The sequence below is a fragment of the Triticum dicoccoides genome, chromosome 2B (assembly GCF_002162155.2).
Source record: "Triticum dicoccoides isolate Atlit2015 ecotype Zavitan chromosome 2B, WEW_v2.0, whole genome shotgun sequence".
NCBI lineage: Eukaryota > Viridiplantae > Streptophyta > Magnoliopsida > Poales > Poaceae > Triticum > Triticum dicoccoides.
Window position 1 is genome coordinate 393042180 of NC_041383.1, and position 19358 is coordinate 393061537.

A 19358-nucleotide genomic window follows, 5' to 3' on the forward strand; every position below is an offset into this window, starting at 1 on the left:
CTCACCAAAAGCTGTTATAGAACTTGAAAATTATGGATTGCCATTTTCAAGAACTGAAGATGGAAAGATATACCAACGTGCATTTGGAGGCCAGAGTTTAGATTTCGGGAAAGGTACTTTCTAACTTAAGTGTAAGAAGGAAACCTTCATAGTATCTTATTCCTCATCCTACCACTATCTGCTATCATCAGGTGGACAGGCCTACCGATGTGCATGTGCTGCTGACAGGACAGGGCATGCTATGCTCCACACGTTATATGGTCAAGCCATGAAGCATAACACTCAGTTTTTTGTAGAATATTTTGCACTAGACCTTCTCATGGACAATGAAGGTAAGATAACTATGTTATTCAGATTGTCATGTATCTTCTCCCCTCATATCTGGTAGCACACGAGATTCAATTTGAATTAGATAAATTATTTCGATTTGAAATGAATTGCTCTGCCAGACATCTTAGATTCAACTTTTTTTTTCTTGTGGCAACGTACAACAGAGACATCTGTTAGAACTTAATAACTCACCAGGATCTAAAAGGAACATCTCAGTGGAAGTACCAGCAATGAAGGAACACCTGAAATTTCTCTGCTTGCCTTTTTTTTCCAACCAACCGGCAGGAGCTCTGCCTTTTCATTAAGAAGAGAATTGGTCAGTTTATAAGGAAATCTGGCAGAAAACTGATACATCTGCGACAAGTGCACACACCAGCCCTGAGGTTGCGCACCAACCGAGCCGTCGACACTGCCACCTAAGTGACAAGAGACGACACCCTATCACTCAACACCGGTTTTCGGAGCCGCTGCTCCCATGACCCCACCGACCCTGAGGCCGCGGACCAGCCTAGTCGATGTCTCTGTCGCCCTAGCGACCAAAGACAACACCTTCGCACAGAAGATCTTCAGAGCCGCCACTCCGACTTCTACATTGGCCCCGAGGCCACGAACCAGCTAGTCGATGGCACTGCCGCCCAAGTGACCAAAGCCACCACCACGCGCAGGAGACTTCCAGAGCCGCCACTCCGACTACCACACCGGTCCTGAGGCCACGCACACTCCTAGCCAACGAAGCTAACAAAGCCACTGCAATATGATTGTTAGACCACAGCAATTGTTCTTCCACTATCTTCAATTGCTTGATCCACTGCAAATATGATTGTTATTGAAGCCAACTTCCTCCGGTCAAACAAAATATGACTTCATAATCAGCTTATTTCTGGTGGCGAATATTCAAAGACTAGCTGGTTCATACCAATCCATATCGCCCAAGCAACTAACGCAAAACCAGGCAGGGCAAGTTCCAGCCCATGTATTGCCCTGCAGCCACACATCCCAATTTCAGAATATTACAAAGATAAACGTATCTAGAAACAATCATATTCATCTTATGTGTTTCAAATTGTTGCTATGATGTACTCCCTTCGTTCCTAAATATTTGTCTTTCTAGAGGTTTCAACAAGCGACTACATACGGAGCAAAATGAGTGAATCTACACTCTAAAATATGTCTATATACATCCGTATGTGGTAGTCCATTTGAAATCTCTAAAAGACAAATATTTAGGAACGAAGGGAGTAATAAATTAACCCACTTCCCATAGACATGTTGAGCACTTCATATTACACTTTCTAGCTATGGTTCTGTCTATGAATTCGAAGCATTGTTTGATTATTATTTTTTGTTTTCCGAGCTTGTGGTGTTCTTGTTGCGCTAACCATAATGTTGCTTATGCGTTATGGACTTATAGGGGATTTGTCCATAAGTGTTAACATGGTCTGTTTTATTCTCTATGCCATTGCCCATGAACCCAAGCCTGCTTGTTATAGTTCTCCCTAAGTGTTTGTTGCCTCCTTTTGTTATTCTGTTCCATAGCGACATTGACATGCTTCTTGCTGCTTCTGGAGCTTTTGTATTGGACTCATGAAGATTGTTTCGAGCTTTCCATGGTGTCAATACTAGTAATTAACACATAATGATATTTCAGGCAACTGCCAGGGAGTCATTGCCTTAAACATGGAGGATGGTACGCTTCACCGTTTCCGTGCAACAAATACAATTCTAGCCACCGGGGTAATATTATTATTATTATTTCTACGTTTGTAGGTATAAATTGTTTGTGCTTGCTTACTTTAGCCGTGAAATTATTTTTGGGTTATGGAAGTAGGGTTACGGCAGGGCCTACTTCTCAGCAACCTCAGCTCACACATGTACTGGAGATGGCAATGCCATGGTTGCACGTGCTGGTTTACCTCTTCAAGTTAGTTTTTGTCTAATGCTGATGCTAATTTTTAAGTTCCTCCTCTTCCATTATCCTGTTTGATTATGCTTGTGTGATATATGCATTGCAGGATCTTGAGTTCGTCCAGTTCCATCCTACAGGCATATATGGTGCTGGATGCCTCATCACTGAAGGTTGTATATATTCAACTATTTCTCCCTGTTGTTATCATTAGGGAAGCAACTTGATCATAAAACCCTCTAATCTATGGATGATGTATTTCTGGAGTTGATGTTGTACTTGTCTGTTAAGCCCCCTTTTTCTCTTCTCTGACAACTTGTGTTTACCTTGTTGATCTCACATGGTTTTCTCAGGATCCCGTGGTGAGGGTGGTATTCTTAGGAACAGTGAAGGTGAGCGTTTCATGGAACGATATGCTCCTACTGCAAAGGATCTTGCTTCTCGTGATGTTGTTTCAAGATCCATGACAATGGAAATTAGAGAAGGACGTGGTGTTGGTAAGTAGTCTTAGTCATCTTTTTATATGTTCAAAAAGTTGCCAAATTGTGTGGCTTATTCACGTCAACCTTATCCTTTTGTCTGGTTATCGCAGGGCCATTGAAGGATCACATCTATTTGCATCTTAACCACCTGCCTCCTGAAGTTCTCAAGGAAAGACTTCCTGGTATATCTGAAACTGCTGCTATTTTTGCTGGTGTTGACGTCACCAAGGAGCCCATTCCAGTTTTGCCTACCGTTCACTACAACATGGGTGGGATCCCAACAAACTACCATGGGGAGGTTCGTCTTGAGTAACCATATTAAACATGATCATGGATCATATTTGCTGTTCTCCTAATAGGTGTTCTGTTTTAAATATTATTAGGTTGTAGATATCAAGGGTGATAATCCAGATACTGTTATTCCTGGTTTAATGGCTGCTGGAGAAGCAGCGTGCGCGTCTGTTCATGGTGCAAATCGTTTGGGTGCAAATTCACTTCTTGACATAGTTGTGTTTGGTAGAGCTTGTGCAAACAGGGTAGCTGAGATTTCGAAACCAGGTAAGCTCCTTTCTTTTCTTCTGCATCTCATTGCTTTCTTGGCTCTGACTCACTGTACCTATATTGCAGGTGACAAGCAGAAACTTCTGGAAAAAGGTGCAGGGGAGAAGACTATAGCATGGTTGGACAAGCTGAGAAATGCAAATGGTTCATTGCCAACTTCCAAGATCCGTCTCAACACGCAACGTATTATGCAAAATAATGCTGCAGTTTTCCGTACACAAGAAACGCTTGAAGAAGGTATTGAACATATCCTTTGTAGAGTTCATCACCATCCTGTGTTTTTTCTCGAACAATCATTATCCTGTGTCTGTTATCTGTTCTCACCATAGACCCTTGAGAGGTAAGGGAAATTCTTAGAGCTATTTATGCATGAAAAGCAGGAAGCAAGAACAACATAAGTAAAGATACACAAGCAGGAAGAACCACTATTCTTGGTTATAATTATCATTTATCAAAAAATACTCATTGGCCATATGTTTATTAGGTTGTCAACTGATCAGCAAAGCATGGGAAAGTTATCATGACGTGAAGATCAGTGACCGAAGCCTCATATGGTATATGTTATTCCTCGCAGGAATTGTATGAAGCAGTTTGACTTGTATTCCTGCAGTAATCACCCATTTTTGTTGTCGTTTGTTTATGCAGGAATTCAGACTTGATAGAAACCATAGAGCTGGAAAATCTGTTGATAAATGCATGCATAACTATGTATTCAGCAGAGGCTCGGAAGGAAAGCAGAGGAGCTCATGCTCGTGAAGATTTCACGGTTTGCTACTTGGCTTTGTTTGTTTTACTGTCTCTTCTTCCTTGCACAGTAACGGCAATTGTTTCTCCTTGTTGCTTACAGACAAGAGACGATGAGCGTTGGATGAAGCACTCACTGGGGTAAGTATTTTGATAGTCTTCTCTTCATTATTAAGCTTAATGTGGTTACATCAAGCAATTTTGTGGAGTGAAACAAATTATAGTAGCGTGTAATCAGTGTAAAACCCACTAAGGGAGTCTCCAACGGTGTACCCCAAATCGGACACAATAAATGTCCGTGGACCCACCAAACTGGACACACCAAACTTCCGTGGATGCGTCCGCGGACCCGAATATGGGAGCCGGCCACCCAACCCTGTGCAGCAAACCTCCGCCCTTGTCCGTCCTTGTTTTTTCCCCTATGATTCCAAACATTAAGTTTTCAAATAAAATAATTCAATCTTCAATCCAACTTATTCACGCATATGCTCTAGTTTAGTTCTCCCCTTTAAGCGCAAGAGATGCTCAATCAGATCATTCCGAAGCTGCTCATGAGTTGCTTGATGGCTTGATGGTGAATATGTTGATGCATTTGGATAAAATCTCCAAACGTCGCCAAATTCTGCTCTGGAAGTTGGATAGGAACACTCTTCTAGACCTTCGTCAACTTCTTCACCCTCATCCTCCACAATCATGTGGTACATGATCACACAACAAGTCAACACCTCCCACAACGTCTCTGGATCTCATTGTTTAGCAGGTACATGAACAACTGCAAAACGAGCTTGGAGCACTCCAAATGCCTTCATCCTTTGTAGTGTCTTCGGACAAAGCAAGATCTTTTTTCAGTATTTGGCTCGGACATGGTCTTTGACAAAGGTCACCCACCGATGATAGACACAATCAATCAAATAGTAGCCCATGTTGTAGTCATGACCATTGATGGTATAGTTGCACGGAGGAGCTTGTCACACAGTCAACCTAGCAAACAAAGGAGACCGCTGCAACACATTGATGTCATTGTGAGACCCGTGCATGCCAAAAAAACTGCCAAATTCAGAGGTCTTGTGATGCATCTGCTTTAAGAATGATGGTAGGCTTCTTAACATGCCCTTGTTTAACATATAGGCAGTTTTTCCATTTTCAGTGCATGCAATCAATGGATCCGAGCATACCTGGCCACCCTCTTGCTTCCGAGAGTGCCATGAGCCTTTCGGTGTCTGGGACAGTTGGTTCTCTCTGTGGTCCAAACATCTTGACCACTACAGTAGCAAACCTGACCCGGAGCTACTCGTCCCATGTATCTGCGGCCGTGCCATAGAACATCCTCAACGCAGCCGTGCACTTCTGATAACCAGAAAATAACGGCCTCCTTCAAGATGAAGTAGTCATCATAGGCTCAGACACCATTGTAGAGACCATCAAAAACATCTTTTTGCATCTGAAAGCGTCAGCGAAAATGGTCTACGAATAGGGCATTTGGGACAAAGTACTTGTCCATCAGTATCAAATGCCCCCATGCCCTATTCCGATTCAACACTCATCCCTTGACTGATCCCTTGAAACCGAGAACATGCTCCCCGGCACATGCTCCTCTGTATGCTCTGCATCTGGAAGGACCGCCCTCATCATCGCCATTCGTCATCATCCAATGAGGATGAATCCATGAAGTTGTAGTACAAGTACTCCAAATCCATCGTGTTTGCTTCAAAGGAAGGAAAAAATTGTCAACAATTTGGCTATGGCATTTGGCCAAACACTTGTCAGGCGTGGTGTCCGCCATGGATGCCACAGGGCGGACGATACCTGGGCAGCGAACGGACGAGGGTGGAACGGTCAGGGTGCCGCACTTCAAGGCAGGTAGGCGCGTGGGTGATACAGCGGCGACGTTGGTAGCCGCCGCTCAGGGAGGGAGCGGATACAGAGTGTGGGGAAGGGGGAGTAAGGAAAACGCAGCTCCGAGTGAGGTTTTGAGTGGGTCGGGGGTGTTAGAGTCCTACGTGACGGATATCTATCGACTCGCAACCTCCCCTTGGTTTGGTGCTGGTTTCTGGGAATTTGGCCTCGTCTGTGGTGTCCGGACATTTAGGGGCGGTACGGCGTATAGGGTTGGTGATGTCCTAAATTCAGCAACTTGATGCCATTTGTCATGTGTTTTACAGGTACTGGGAGAACGAGAAGGTACGATTGGCATACAGGCCAGTCCATATGAACACATTGGATGATGAAATCGAGTCGTTCCCACCGAAAGCACGAGTATACTGATTCATGCGTCTCAGCTCGGTGATTTAATTGAGGTTGTTAATAAAGCATGCGGTGGGTATTCTCTAGCTGAGAGCTGCAGCTGAATTTCGTCCTTGTTTTTCCTGTGCATCCTGTGTAATTCATGAGAAATAAATAAATAAAACAAAAGAAAATACTAGTGCCTAGCTTGTCCCTTTCTGGGTTCGTTGGTGTAAATCTTTATCTTTATCTTTACCTACTAATAAAGCGGCTATCGCTTCTGCTCGTCCGTCATTAAAACTGCCCCTAAGGTTGCAAATAATTACCCACCAATGCCACCAGTAAGTGAGAAAAACGTTTGGTTTCTTTTTTTTTGTCCGCGCTCGGCATAGCTCAATAAGTGAAGATCCCCTCATGTATAACAAAATGCGAGTAGCGCATTGGTTGGTACCTTGACAATCCGCGCTGGAGATCGTGGGTTCGATTCCCTCATCCTCCCTTTTTCTTTGAAAGATCAAATACTTTTTGAATTTTTCATATCTTTGAGACCCTAACTTCAAATCTAACATGTGATATATGAATATTCATAAAAAAACTTGCAGATTCCAAAAATGTCATTATCATTAATTTTTGGAATTATGTTCATAAACCATAATGCAAACTTAAGTAATACCTTCTTTATTTGATGAGATACTTTCGAAATGCCTATTGGACATGTCCTTATAGATTGGTTGTCTTTAAAAGATCAAGTACTTTCTGAAATTTTCATATCTTTGAAACCCTAACTTCAAATCTGACATGTGATATATGAATATTCATCGGAAAAATGTGTAGACTCCAAAAATGCCATTATCATTAATTTTTGAAATTTTGTTCAGGATGCAAACTTAAATAATACCTTAGAAATGCCTATTACATATGTCCTTATAGATTGGTTGTTTTTGATGGAGCTATCCAATAACTTTTTGTTGGAAAGATCAAATACTTTTTGAATTTTTCATATCTTTGAGACCCTAATTTCAAATCTAACATGTGATATACGAATATTCATTAAAAAATGTGTAGATTCCAAAAATTAATCATAATGCAAACTTAAGTAATACCTTCTTTATTTGATGAGATACTTTAGAAATGCCTATTACACATGTCCTTATAGATTGGTTGTCTTTAAAAGATCAAATACTTTCTGGAATTTTCATATCTTTGAAACCCTAACTCCAAATCTGACATGTGATATATGAATATTCATCAGAAAAATGTGTAGACTCCAAAAATGCCATCATCATTAATTTTTGAAATTTTGTTCAGGATGCAAACTTAAATAATACCTTAGAAATGCCTATTACATATGTCCTTATAGATTGGTTGTTTTTGATGGAGCTATCCAATATGTTTGCAACCAAATTAAGTCTTTAAATAAATTATGATTGCACACACACACGCACACACACACAAACAGACACACACACACACACACACACACACACACACATTGCGCGCACGCAAACACATAGTCCCTCGGTCCGGAAAAACTTGTCCCCTCAGATGGATGTATATATATAGCACTAATACTAAATAATGCTCTTATGCACATGTCGTCATTAAATATTAAAATGTACTTTGCTATTTTCATTCTAATGCAATACTTTTTGGGCATCACTGAGAAACAACAGCAAATGCGTAAACTAGGTAGGTATTTGTGTTGTATAATTAATTCTAAACACCTTGAGTACACTCACCTTGAGTACACTTCAAAAATCATCACACCTTTATAATTTGCACAACGTCACTTATCATGTAGCTTGTTGTGTGGCATCATGAAAGATTTGAAGGGATTTGCTGATGTCGTTAAGTGTGTGTATGAGGTGTGAATTTTTTCTCCCGTTGCAACGCACGGGCATATTTGCTAGTGAAATTTTATATGAGCTGCTTTCATGCCGAACCAGATACTTATAATCTGGGATGATGATCTAGCTTAGTTATGTTTCCTTTTTCTTTTGTGAAACATTTTAGTTCTGCATTTTGTGCTCGCGTTGGCTCCAGCAGAATCCTCCGTCGACTTGGCTTAGGACTTTGGAGTCACAAAGGATCAAATAGGCTCACAGTGAGCACAGCCAACCACAAACGTGGAACATGTACACGTATGTACGTACAAGCCAAGGACATGGATTTCTTGTTTCTTGCAAGGTACTGCCTTAATCTGCCTCGATCTCTTGAAATGCTACTGCTGCTGCTGCTACGCCATTTCCATTGCCGCTGGGTGTTTCGGGCGCACCTGATGTCTCCAGAGTAGTCACTCCGGCTTCGAATCTCGCTCTCCTCTCGACGGCCTCTTGCACCCTCTGCGCAAACTCCTCATCGGAACCAGGCAGCATGTACCGCAGCTTCATGTTTATCCTGTTGGCCACCAGAACCTTGTGCCGAGGCTCTATCCTATGCTCCAAAGAGTAACTGAAAAACCTGGCAAGGCACAAGGATGGGAAGCATCAGCCTGTATCATCTCATCTTCTTCTCAGAAGAGGATACGGATGTGGTACACTCACCGGGGAAACTCGATAAGATCTTTCAGCGGCCGTACCATGACACGCCTGAGGTACTGGTATTTTGGACGTAGAACATCCACATTGTACCGGAGAAGCGTCGGGAAGTCGGCAACCATCTGGCCGAGCACCAAGTGGTAGATGCCCAGTGACCGGAAGTACTTGACGCTGGCTTCCAGTTTGTGTGGGATGCTGCAGCCCATGAGCTGCGGGTCCAACGCAATCACCTTCCCAATGTCATCCTCTGTTACTCCAGCTTTTGTCCTCAGGAATATAACCTGCAGTTTCAAGACACATGAGCCGGATAGAGCACAACAAGGCTTAATGAGATTTGAAACTAACTGCACTTATGATGTACCTACACTTATCCTACTGAAAGCATTGTAAAACATGGTGAAATAAAATGATACGAGAACAAACCACTGGGCGTAACTTCCTGTACAGACTATAAGTTAGTACAGGGGGGAACTTCACAAGCACATTGCCGACTGCATCATTCCTCACACCAATATCCTGTAGAAATCGTACCTGGAACAATTGATCGGATAGAAATGAGAAGGGTCAACTGTCAACAAGCCATACATCAGAACTAGAAATCCAATTTGTACACTTTTTCTCAGATACAAAAGGTAATTACTCCTAAGAGTAAAGAAAAAGGCAGTTACTCCTATCAGAGTGTTAAAGAACAATGTTTAACAGATCATAATATATTTTGTGAACAGGCATACGAATCATAGTATCCTGCAGTGAATAACTCACAAAAGAGTGCCCAAGTAGCATCAAAACATGCATGCATAGTGCTAATTATTTAGGGTGTACCTTTGGTGCAATTACTGTCTCTAAATCAAGACAGAAAATCGTAGGTTGGACCACCAACACACGCTTCATACCATCCCGTGAAATGTTTAGATGATATAGGTACTTCACAAGTGGCTTCCACCTTTCTTCAATGCTGCAGGCCATGAGCTGTGGCTTATAAGCCAGCATTTTTCCAAGTTCTTCTGTGCTCAAACCAAACTCCTTCAGATATTGAACCTGTGAGCCAGAACGCCATTAATTTCAACACTGAATTTGTTCTAATTATGAAGTACAAACAACCATTGCTATACAATTAACAATGACAAACTGAAATGTTGAATTCAAGAACTCAGTTTTTCCTATATACTTGTATCCGTTTTTATGCTATCAGCTATTATGTTGATTCTTCTACAAACAGGAGCCACAGATTTACAAATTTTACTAACCACTGAATTTAGTGAGCAGCGCCAAATTCTTCTATGCATTGCTTTTTCCCCCTCTTTTGTCATCAAAGTGCCTATGGACCAGTTCTTTTTTAGTTACCCGAAGCCCATGTAGAGGCACCTACGACTGAGTCCTGTTTCTAAGTTTTTCAATACTATGTTTCCTGAAGCGAGATTTTGGCGTGATTGCTATAAAATATACTTCCTTGACCACTTGAAGACAGATCGATCTTAAGAAGATCACTGCCTACTCCTTAGTAACCGATATAAATTTGGTGACTATTGGTATGTTTAGGCTTAGGTCACCTATTTTGAGTTATGGACACACAAGCACGGCCAAAACATGTGTGTGGGGCGTGCAAGCCATCAACCTACTAGCTATAGGGGAGACAACTTAGCATATCAAGACAAGACTTTCATTAATCCAAAGTCATATGACAATATCTCCCAGAATTACAAGAAATTTACTTTCACTAGTTCATCAGTAGTTCAGTGTTAGATCGGTTATAATCATATGGCAGTCAACACTGCGCGATCATTGATGCCTATCCAAAAAGGGAACTGTGAGTTTAGTTTTGCTCCACCAATGTTCTTTAACAAAATATGAATAGATCTTCAATCATCTGAAGATTAAATTGACTCTTGCATAATAGTAATAGTAAGAGAAAGGGAATAAATTGCAGGAAAAAATGGTGTCAAATATTCTTCCAAGTGGGCAAGGTGCAGAAAGAAAAATAGCATGGAGCAAAACTTAATGCGCAGTAAACACCTTACTGTTCATCTCTTCTAGGCTGAAAAACCCGAGAACTTTTGGATAATCATAGACCATAGTGCCGAAGTCATTCTCATTCATTCCCATATTTGTATAAAATTGCACTCGTGTCTCTAACTCATCCAAGGACAAATTCAATAGCTGTGGACATCTACTGACCACGTGACCAATCCACTCTCTCCTAACACCACAGCATTCCAGATAGCCAGTAATCTCTTCCAATTCTTCGAAACTGCGACTCATAAGGGATTCACCCTTCGCAAGCACACGTCCCAAAAATTCTCCTTTCACATAAATTGATCTCAACCACTTTAGCATCCTTCTCACTTTCTCCAGATCACCAGAACAGGAGCAAACTACTTTCGCGATTTGGGGATATGTCAACGAGTTGTGCTTGAACCACCTGAAGTGAATATATTGTTTCAATACTAGCGAGGAAACTATTTCCGTACGTATCATGAAATACACTACTTCAGAGTTTGTGAATTACTTAGGAGTTTGCTAGCAAATAGGAGCAATGTGAAATGTTTAAATAGGTATAGTCATAGAACAGTGTGAAAATACATCAAATAAATGCAGTTTAGACAAAACAGCAGGAATTGGAAAATAATCACAATGGAACTTGTTGACAGGGGTGTTATAGCCAAGCTTGTGATTGTCATGGTCGGTCACTGATAAGAGGGCACTTCCATTTCAAGCCTAACAAAATATGCACCGTCTTGAAACCAGCTAGGTGGGAAATGGTCAAGCTTCTTGCTCAGATCAGATGGGCCAACTTAGAATATGATTTTCTTTTCCGTCTGCTTCTGTTAAATGACAACTCCTATAGATTTATAGTTTTTGTTCACACAAAAACAAAATTTCATTCGTGTCTGGTAGTTGCATTGTTGCAGTTCATGTGCCCAGTACTTGAGAAGAAATAAACAGAAGAATTGAACAGGAAAAGGAAAGGGGACGCTGCGACGTTTACTTGACCAGCTCGACCACGCCCGATTCCTGGATGTAGGTCCGTGCCCGCGCGTTGAAGGACTGGTGCGCGAGCTCGGGGCGGTCGCGCCGCATGGCGGCGGCTCCGACGACGATGCGGTCGACGAAGGCGCCCATCCGTGAAGTGAGGTTGTTGACGTAGGTGAGCCCCCCGGCCTTGCCGCCGCTGAGCGCGGCCACGAGCGCCTCGGTGGCCACAGCGCGGCGCACCTCGAGCGCACGCCGCAGGACGTCATCGTCGGCCGGGACGTCGAGGTCGTCCCGGGAGTCCTGGATGCGCGGGGGCGCGACAGAGCCCGGGAACCGGTGGGTGCGGCGCGGGGCGAGGGAGGCCTCCTCGGCGGCGAGGAGGGAAGGGGATGGAGCGGGCGGGAGGATGGGATAGTGGGTGGCGGTGGTTGTGGCGGGGTTCTGGAGACGCGATGAGATGGCGGAGGAGGGAAGGAGGCGGCAGCAGCGAGGGTAGGAAGGATTGGCGGTGTGGAGCGGGAGGTGCAGGCGGATGTGAGAGCGTGAGAGAGTGGTGGTGGCCATTGGAGACGAGTGGAAGGTGGAGCGAGGTTTAGCTCTATCCTGTTTGAGTTTTCTTTTAATTGTTTGGGGCTTAACTGCTTTTTTTTGAGAGAGAGAGAGAGAGAGAAACAAGGCAAGGTAAACTGGCATGGACAACTGCCAAACGGTCACATTTGAATTTAAATTTAAATAAAAATATAAATTCAAATTGACTTATTTTTTCAACCTTCTCCCAGAACAAGTCTCAAATTAATCCAACTAACTAGTACAGATTATGTCAAAAATCAATGTGATTTGGTGAAAAGAAATTAATTGTGTCATACTGAATGTTGTTGCTCTATGTGCACTCTGCAAACATCATGTACCATCTCCATGTGCCAATGAAGGAAAACCCACAACTTAGCCTCTCTTTATGCACACTTCTGACCTTGAGGAACCGAAGCCATGCACATCCGATGACAATTATACACAGGTAAGCAAGAATCACCAGCTCCTGAAAGAAATTCCGGATAAAATCTTCTCTTTTCTCTACACAGCGACGTCCTCGTCCAGCACTTGCGGGTCAGGAGCTATCTCCCGCAAAGATCTCTTGAAGGACGAGGAAGCTTCTCCCCCACTAATATGCGACCGAACTGAGCCTCTGCCATCAAGCATTCGCCCTGATGGCGACATGACCTCGTAGTTCTGGTAACGATTGCCCTGAAGAAAAGCAGACTGCCATGAGCTCCGGGATGACGAGCTCCTGAGCCTTGCGGAGTTGGACCGGGAACCCGCTCGGACCACCCTCAGTGGATTCTCCAGGGCTTTCAAGACGTAGCGAGCAGAGGGGCGCCTTGACGGCTTTGAGTTTAGGCACGTCTTTGCGACAATCGCCACTGCCCATACTTCTTCAAGATGGTCCTCATCAACGACAAGTAAAGGATCAATTATATTAATAATGCTATCCTTGTCACTGATGCTAATGCGATTTATTGTGTTCGTCAGCCACTCCTCGGAGCCAGCATCATTTGATCCACTTACACCAAAATTGCCTGTTACTAGCTCAAGGATCACCTTCCCAAAGCAGTAAACATCGTATGAACAAGTTGCTGGTGGGCCTGAAAGTGCGAAAGGCACACAAAAGAGATAATTTTTTTTTTTGATATAAGACTTGTATCAATTATGAAAGTAGCATGCGGACAAATGTGAAACATTTACGCACCTGATATGTTCTTGTCAAGAGACCTGCCACAAGAAAGTGCCAGTTATCAATGTCAGTTAGGAACGTCAGTTCAGAAGACTGAAGAAGCTTAACAAAATACTACTAACATAAGTTTCTAAAAAAGACAAGATTGGAATTTGCTAAGACAACAGAATCAGAGGGCAGTAAGTAGGTGTGTGACGAAACAATGATCTATACCAACCACCAATCAATCAAAATATGCCAAAATCCTTACTGCTATGTCCTTATTTGGTGTGCATTTGGCAAATAAAAGGCACTTAATACCAGAACTCGTCACTGCTAGCATGCTGTAGTACCTTTAAGTTAGTACCAGTAAAATTAGTATGAAAGTGGGCAAACAAATTGCTTACCACAAGTCAAGTAAAACCACAAATATAAATTATTGTAGATTAATGCCTCTAGCTTCTTTTCTATACATAGGGTCATCGATGATTTATAAGTAGAGTTGCTTTACCTTCCATTTATTTCTATATTTATGCTCCTCATATATTAATGCTATAAAAGCCTTAACATCAAGATAACTCAGAGCAAACTTTACAACATTAAGCTCAGGAGTTAATTAGCATGGTTATTAGATTCTTCTAAGCCTAACACAAAACATGTAGAAAAAAGAATTAAACAGGTCGCAATCTCACTTTGATGATCTCAAGATCCGAGAGAAAACATTCTGGCTTCCTGCACTTTGCTGAGCGCATATGTTACTCATACTTCCGAGTCGCACTTCAAATTTATCATCAAGAAGCACACTGCTTGCTTGGATATCTCTACAGTTACAATGAAAGAATCAGAACTCAGAACATAATAAATAAAATATCAAGAACGATATCAAAGAAGAAGATTAGGGCATCAAGCAACATGCAGCTATGTGGAGATAAGGCCTGTAACTTAAAATACTTGACCTCACCTACTGACAAGTGACAACATTGACTAGTCAAAGTAAGATGGCAGCAAAAGATAAAGCAGTCAAAATAGGAAGGTGGAACAGAAGATGACTACCAGTTATGTCAAAAGTAATACAATACTGGAATAACTGATGACGTCCACAGAGCAGTTGGTAAAATACGAATACAAATGCTACGCCTACGCTCCAATAGAGACTTGAGGCTGTGGTAGAGCTTATTTCTATTAAAAAAACATTATCATATATCAAATATATCTTCATTGTATAACTCTTCCTCAGACATTCTTTCGTGCAGCATATATGCTTTGTACAGAACCACATGCATATCAGAAAAACAAACAATCAAGTAACATTTTTTATTTCCACGCAAAAATATGTAACACTTTTTACTCAGCAAAACAATCAGAAAATGACTAGTCATACAAAATCATATACTTCTACATCAGGTCAATTCTTCTAACCATATACGAAGACAAATCATATTCCCCTAATCTTTCGTTCCGACTTGGGAATAATAAGTCAAACAAAAGTTTCACATATAGTATAATATTTCTCTCTCTTCAGCAATAATGCCTTGACAGATATGAATTTTACTGGTGTATTCATAAACGTCAAAAGCACAACCACCACTTAGAGGACCCCAGAAAGTAAGTAAATGTAACAAATTTATACCATAAGATTAAATACTCCAATAGCATATTCCACATGTACTGGGAAATGCACCAGCAAGATGTTTGGAGCATACAAAAAGTATAAAATACCTGTGAACGAATGGTGGGCTGCACTCGTCATGAAGGAAGCACATGGCCTCAGCTACACCAGTGGCGATCTTCAGTCTAGTTATCCAATCCAATGAGTGCAAGCCATCTTCAGTGTCCACAGGTTTCTTGTGCAATGCGCTGGTCAAGTCCGCCTTTGGCATATACTTGTAGGACAGAAATTCTTCGTCATTGTTGGCCAGATGGCCGAGCAACGGAACAATCCTCTCATGTGAGTACCTCGAATAGAAGTCCAATTCGCTTGAAACTTTGTTGATACTCTTTGTACCAATCTTCTTGACGATGACATGTGCGCCATTCTCCAACACACCATGGTAAATATCCCCCGAATGCCCATGCTTGAGGAGGTTGTCATCACCAAAGCCCCCGGTGGCATGGATCAATTGCTCATAGGTCAACTCACCAAAAACGGCAATCGCATCCTTAGGAGTAGCATCGGCTCTCGGGGACACTGCTACCGGTGATGAGGCCACAGGATTTACGCTGCTGTCCCTCCTACGCATGCCGCGTGCACCTTCCTCATTTGTTTCCGCCCCTCTCCCACCTCCTCTTTGTCTCCTCCTCATCAAACAGAAAAGCAATGCAACCAAAAACATAACCATCAATGCTGCCGCGGCTGCAAGAACCCCAATAAGTACATTTTTGGAGATCCCACGGCTCTTCTCTGGTGATGGCTGAGGCAAAGGTGCAGGCACTGGACTATCAACAAGTCTCACCCCTTCCCTCCTATAGAAGTCTTCACAATCAACACGACGGCGCTGACCAGGGACACCAGAGAAGCAATTCACGCTAACATCCACCGTTGCATCGGATCCATTCCAATCTCCATCGAGGTAGTTGCTTGACACGTCCACCAGCCGGAATCTCGTCTTGAGTGCCCCAATGGCATCAGTGGCCACACCATACAGAGAATTCCCTGAAATGTTAAACAACGATGCCGCTACATCACCGGCGCCGACCGAGACGCTGGGTAGCTCCCCGGTGAAATTGTTGGTGGAGAGGTCAAGAACGCGAAGGCCTTTGACGGAGAGCAGCGTTTCCGGAACCTGGCCCGAGAGACTGTTCCCGGAGAGGAGCAGCCTAGTCAGATTCCCCGATGAGCCGAGATCGGGCGGGAGCATGCCATTGACTGCGGCGTAGCGGAGGTCGAGCACGGCGAGCGGCGGCGGGAGGCCGCGGCTGAACCACGCGGGCACCTCGCCGGGGAGCGGGAAACCGGAGGCGTTGAAGAGCTCGAGCGCTGTGAGGTTCCGCAGCCCGTCGACCGCGAACGCCGGCGCGCGGCTCGCGAGGCGGGTGCGGCGGAACCCCGCGACGCTGACACCCACGACGCGGCCGGCGCGGCACATGACCCCCGCCCAGGCCGTGCACGGGTCGGCCCTCGCGGGCCACTCCCGCGCCCGCAAACCCAGCGACGCCCGCAGGCTGTACAGCCCCGCCAGGTCCGACGGCGACGCGAGCGGCTGCTGCGCCACGGCGGCCACCACAGCCCCTAAAAGGACCACGGCGGCCAGGAGGAGGCGGCACTGCGGCATGGGTGGAGCCGGAGCACCGAAGCGGCTGCGACAATCTGGTCTCTAGGGCGCGGCCATGGAGGGAGGCGGGGTCAGAGGCGCCCGCGAGGTGTTTGAGGGAATGCTTCTGGCTCTGGGCGGCACGGAGACGTGGGGGAGGCAAGCAAGGAGGAGTTGACCGTGGCAGCGAGGCGGCGAGGCGAGACAAGCAAGAAACGAAACCGGCATGTGTGCGGGCGAGTAAACTAAAGAGCGATGTTCTGTGGGGCCCCCTTCCAGCCGTCCCGGATCGCTTTCACGTGGGCCCGTCTCACGGGCTCGGCGCTGCCCCGCTTCAATGCGGGCCGTGTCCTGCAGGTGGGAAGGCGGCCGGAATGCCGGGAACGGCTGGCCCACCTGTCTGTGACCCGTGATCCACATGGAGGCGTTGGAGTGAGGGGTCGGGTTTGCGGGCTCGATCGTGGGCTCGGACCGACCGAGGAATGTTCGTTTTGTCCATCCGCTTCTTGTCCTGATGGGTCATTGCTTCTTTCTTTTCTTCTTTATTTATAAACACATTACTGTTTGGAATTGATGGAGAGAGATCTCTAGGTTTACGCGTCCGGCTAAGCTATCGGCCAGTGTCCTTTTCTCTTGGAGCCGAAGCTGTGCATGTGAGAACGGCAGATGTGTCCACATGGAAGTGAACAAGCTCCATTTTCAGAGAAAAAGAAAGTCAACTCAAAAAATGAAGAAGCGGAACACCGCAACTTTGTGAAAGCTCAAACAAGAGAAAAAAAAAGAGGCACCTCACTTATGTTGGATATATAATTAGTTAATACTAGCAAAACATGCCCGTGCGTTCCAACAGAAAGAAAAAGAAATTATCCCTCATACACACCCGACAACATCAGTAAATAATATTCTTAAAAAAATCTGTACTGGCACAATTTCAAATAATATGAAAATCGATGTTAAGCCACTGGTTACATAAAGTTCGTATCATCGACAACAGCAGTTTATATGAATCATCATATAGGGATTGATAGTGCACTGTGTGAAATAGAGGGGATGATTAGGTACTTGTTTTAACCTTTAGTACATGGTAGTTGGTAGGAATCAACACCCCCTACGGTGCCAATAATAGATTTTGTGAGAGCGCGAACTACCACATCTACTAAATTCAAATAGGGTAGAAAACATAGGCATTCCCTCCCAAATACCTCATATAGTGAAGATATTTATTTAAGGTTGCATCCTAAAGCAATTTTAGAAATGATTAACCACTGAGATAATAGCATAACTGAAATCTACATATATTTTTTGAGGGATTTTCATATATAACATGTTATATTTAGAGTTATGGTTTGAAAGTTATGATTTAAAAAAAACTTTTGAATCTGCCCGTAAAAGGAAAGGCCCATCGATGCTTCGGCGAGCAGTTTTATCCTACGCCCACCAGCATCTAAAGAGAAAAGGGAGGGAAAATGATGAGAAAGGGGGAGTCGAACCTTGGCCTCTCGGATACAAGACTGACGCGCTGGCCAGTGCACCGATTATATTCTCGTCATACATGAGGCGCTTGCCCTAAATGAACCAAAGCAAACGCATGAGAAGGAAAAAATGAATCATTTTTTTAACTTATGGGTGGCATAGTGGCTAATTCGTGGCAACTTTAAGGGCAATTTTATGACGTACCGTCAGAAGTAATAACCCTTTTTATTATTAGATAGAGATTGTGATTTATTAAAATATATAAATTATGATTAAAACTATTGTTAGATGCAACACTTAGCATACTAGATGATCCGTGGAAAAAACATACTAGATGAACAAGAAAAACGTGTACAATAGCATCGCAAATGCAACACTTGCCCGTAATAAGAGGTTGGGTCAGATTACGACGCGCGTACTAATCAGTTGCAGAAGAAGCGGCGGGTGACTGTTGCAGAGGCGATGTTGTTGACGACGACGTTGGTGAAGACCGGCTGAAGCAGACGACGCTCGTGAAGACAGGCTGAAGCACATGATGTTGAAGATGTCGGTACTTGACGTCGTTCGACTTGGATGGAAGACGACATGTGGCTACGAACTTGAGTAGTCGTGCATAACGCTTCCCATAAACCTAATTCGCCCTCTTCCGGTGCAGGATCACAAGGGGGAGATGTTCCAGAGACTTGCTCTCCCGCTTGCTACCGGCCTTCGGGGTGGAGTAGACTATGGCTACAATGCAAGTAGCTAAAGAAGGCAAACTCCTAACTCGTTTTTAGCGTATCTTTCACTATGACTGGTAAGTCATATTTATAGGAGAACCCATGTAGTATCGTGTCGTGATCACGATCTCAACCGACTTGGTTTCCAACTTACGGGTCAAGAAACAATCAAATTGTCTACCAAGAAACTAAAAATAAAACAACACGACAAAAATAAGTTGCGCTCCTCCCAAGCCATGGTCATATTTTGGCGGAACATTCACGCACATGTCGCACGTTAGCGGCCTTTGTCCCGTCATGTGGGTGTGCCCATGCCCGACGAGGCGAGGCTAGTGTGTGCATGTGTTGTCATCTTTCCTATCCTCATACCAATCACTTAGTGTGGGAAGAACCCACCATATGAAGAGGTCTCACACCTCCTCCACTAGCAGTATGAGACTAAACATTTACACCA

The 19358-nt window shown here is 43.9% G+C and overlaps 3 protein-coding genes across 4 annotated transcripts in view; 1 reads left to right on the plus strand and 2 right to left on the minus strand.

Moving 5' to 3' along the window:
* Positions 1-6442, plus strand: part of LOC119363842 (succinate dehydrogenase [ubiquinone] flavoprotein subunit, mitochondrial-like) — a 19720-nt gene extending 13278 nt beyond the window's left edge. The window contains exons 5-17 of one of the 2 annotated variants that reach the window (XM_037629206.1): positions 3-113; positions 192-332; positions 1979-2064; positions 2159-2251; positions 2343-2406; positions 2587-2730; positions 2826-3013; positions 3099-3273; positions 3343-3513; positions 3761-3830; positions 3922-4042; positions 4124-4161; positions 6183-6442. In XM_037629206.1, coding sequence (XP_037485103.1) covers positions 3-113; positions 192-332; positions 1979-2064; positions 2159-2251; positions 2343-2406; positions 2587-2730; positions 2826-3013; positions 3099-3273; positions 3343-3513; positions 3761-3830; positions 3922-4042; positions 4124-4161; positions 6183-6285 — 1505 coding nt within the window. In that variant the 3' untranslated portion in view covers positions 6286-6442. The remainder of the gene's footprint in view (positions 1-2; positions 114-191; positions 333-1978; positions 2065-2158; positions 2252-2342; positions 2407-2586; positions 2731-2825; positions 3014-3098; positions 3274-3342; positions 3514-3760; positions 3831-3921; positions 4043-4123; positions 4162-6182) is intronic. The other variant, XM_037629205.1, reaches the window with a different exon arrangement.
* Positions 6443-8315: 1873 nt separating this feature from the next.
* On the minus strand, positions 8316-12810 carry LOC119363845 (transcription termination factor MTERF2, chloroplastic-like). Its single transcript, XM_037629208.1, has 6 exons — positions 11767-12810; positions 10794-11199; positions 9603-9818; positions 9204-9311; positions 8787-9061; positions 8316-8703 (listed from the first exon to the last, which is right to left on the minus strand). The coding sequence occupies exons 1-6, from the start codon at positions 12444-12446 to the stop codon at positions 8439-8441; spliced, it is 1950 nt and encodes a 649-aa protein (XP_037485105.1). The 5' UTR covers positions 12447-12810; the 3' UTR covers positions 8316-8438.
* Positions 12510-16905, minus strand: LOC119363844 (probable LRR receptor-like serine/threonine-protein kinase At2g16250). Its single transcript, XM_037629207.1, has 4 exons — positions 15181-16905; positions 14154-14282; positions 13498-13520; positions 12510-13393 (listed from the first exon to the last, which is right to left on the minus strand). Exons 1-4 carry the CDS (start codon positions 16731-16733, stop codon positions 12825-12827), a joined length of 2274 nt encoding a protein of 757 aa, XP_037485104.1. The 5' UTR covers positions 16734-16905; the 3' UTR covers positions 12510-12824.
* Positions 16906-19358: the final 2453 nt, after the last annotated feature.

Coding starts and splice junctions, on each gene's coding strand:
- LOC119363844 (XM_037629207.1), bottom strand. CDS start 16,733: ATGCCGCAGTGCCGCCTCCTCCTGGCCGCCGTGGTCCTTTTAGGGGCT. Junction 13,521..14,153: donor CGGATCTTGAGATCATCAAA/GTGAGATTGCGA, acceptor TTCTTGTGGCAG/GTCTCTTGACAAGAACATAT. Junction 13,394..13,497: donor TCTTGACAAGAACATATCAG/GTGCGTAAATGT, acceptor TCGCACTTTCAG/GCCCACCAGCAACTTGTTCA.
- LOC119363845 (XM_037629208.1), bottom strand. CDS start 12,446: ATGCCAGTTTACCTTGCCTTGTTTCTCTCTCTCTCTCTCTCTCAAAAA. Junction 11,200..11,766: donor GGCGTGGTCGAGCTGGTCAA/GTAAACGTCGCA, acceptor TATTCACTTCAG/GTGGTTCAAGCACAACTCGT. Junction 9,819..10,793: donor TAGAAGAGATGAACAGTAAG/GTGTTTACTGCG, acceptor TCTGGCTCACAG/GTTCAATATCTGAAGGAGTT.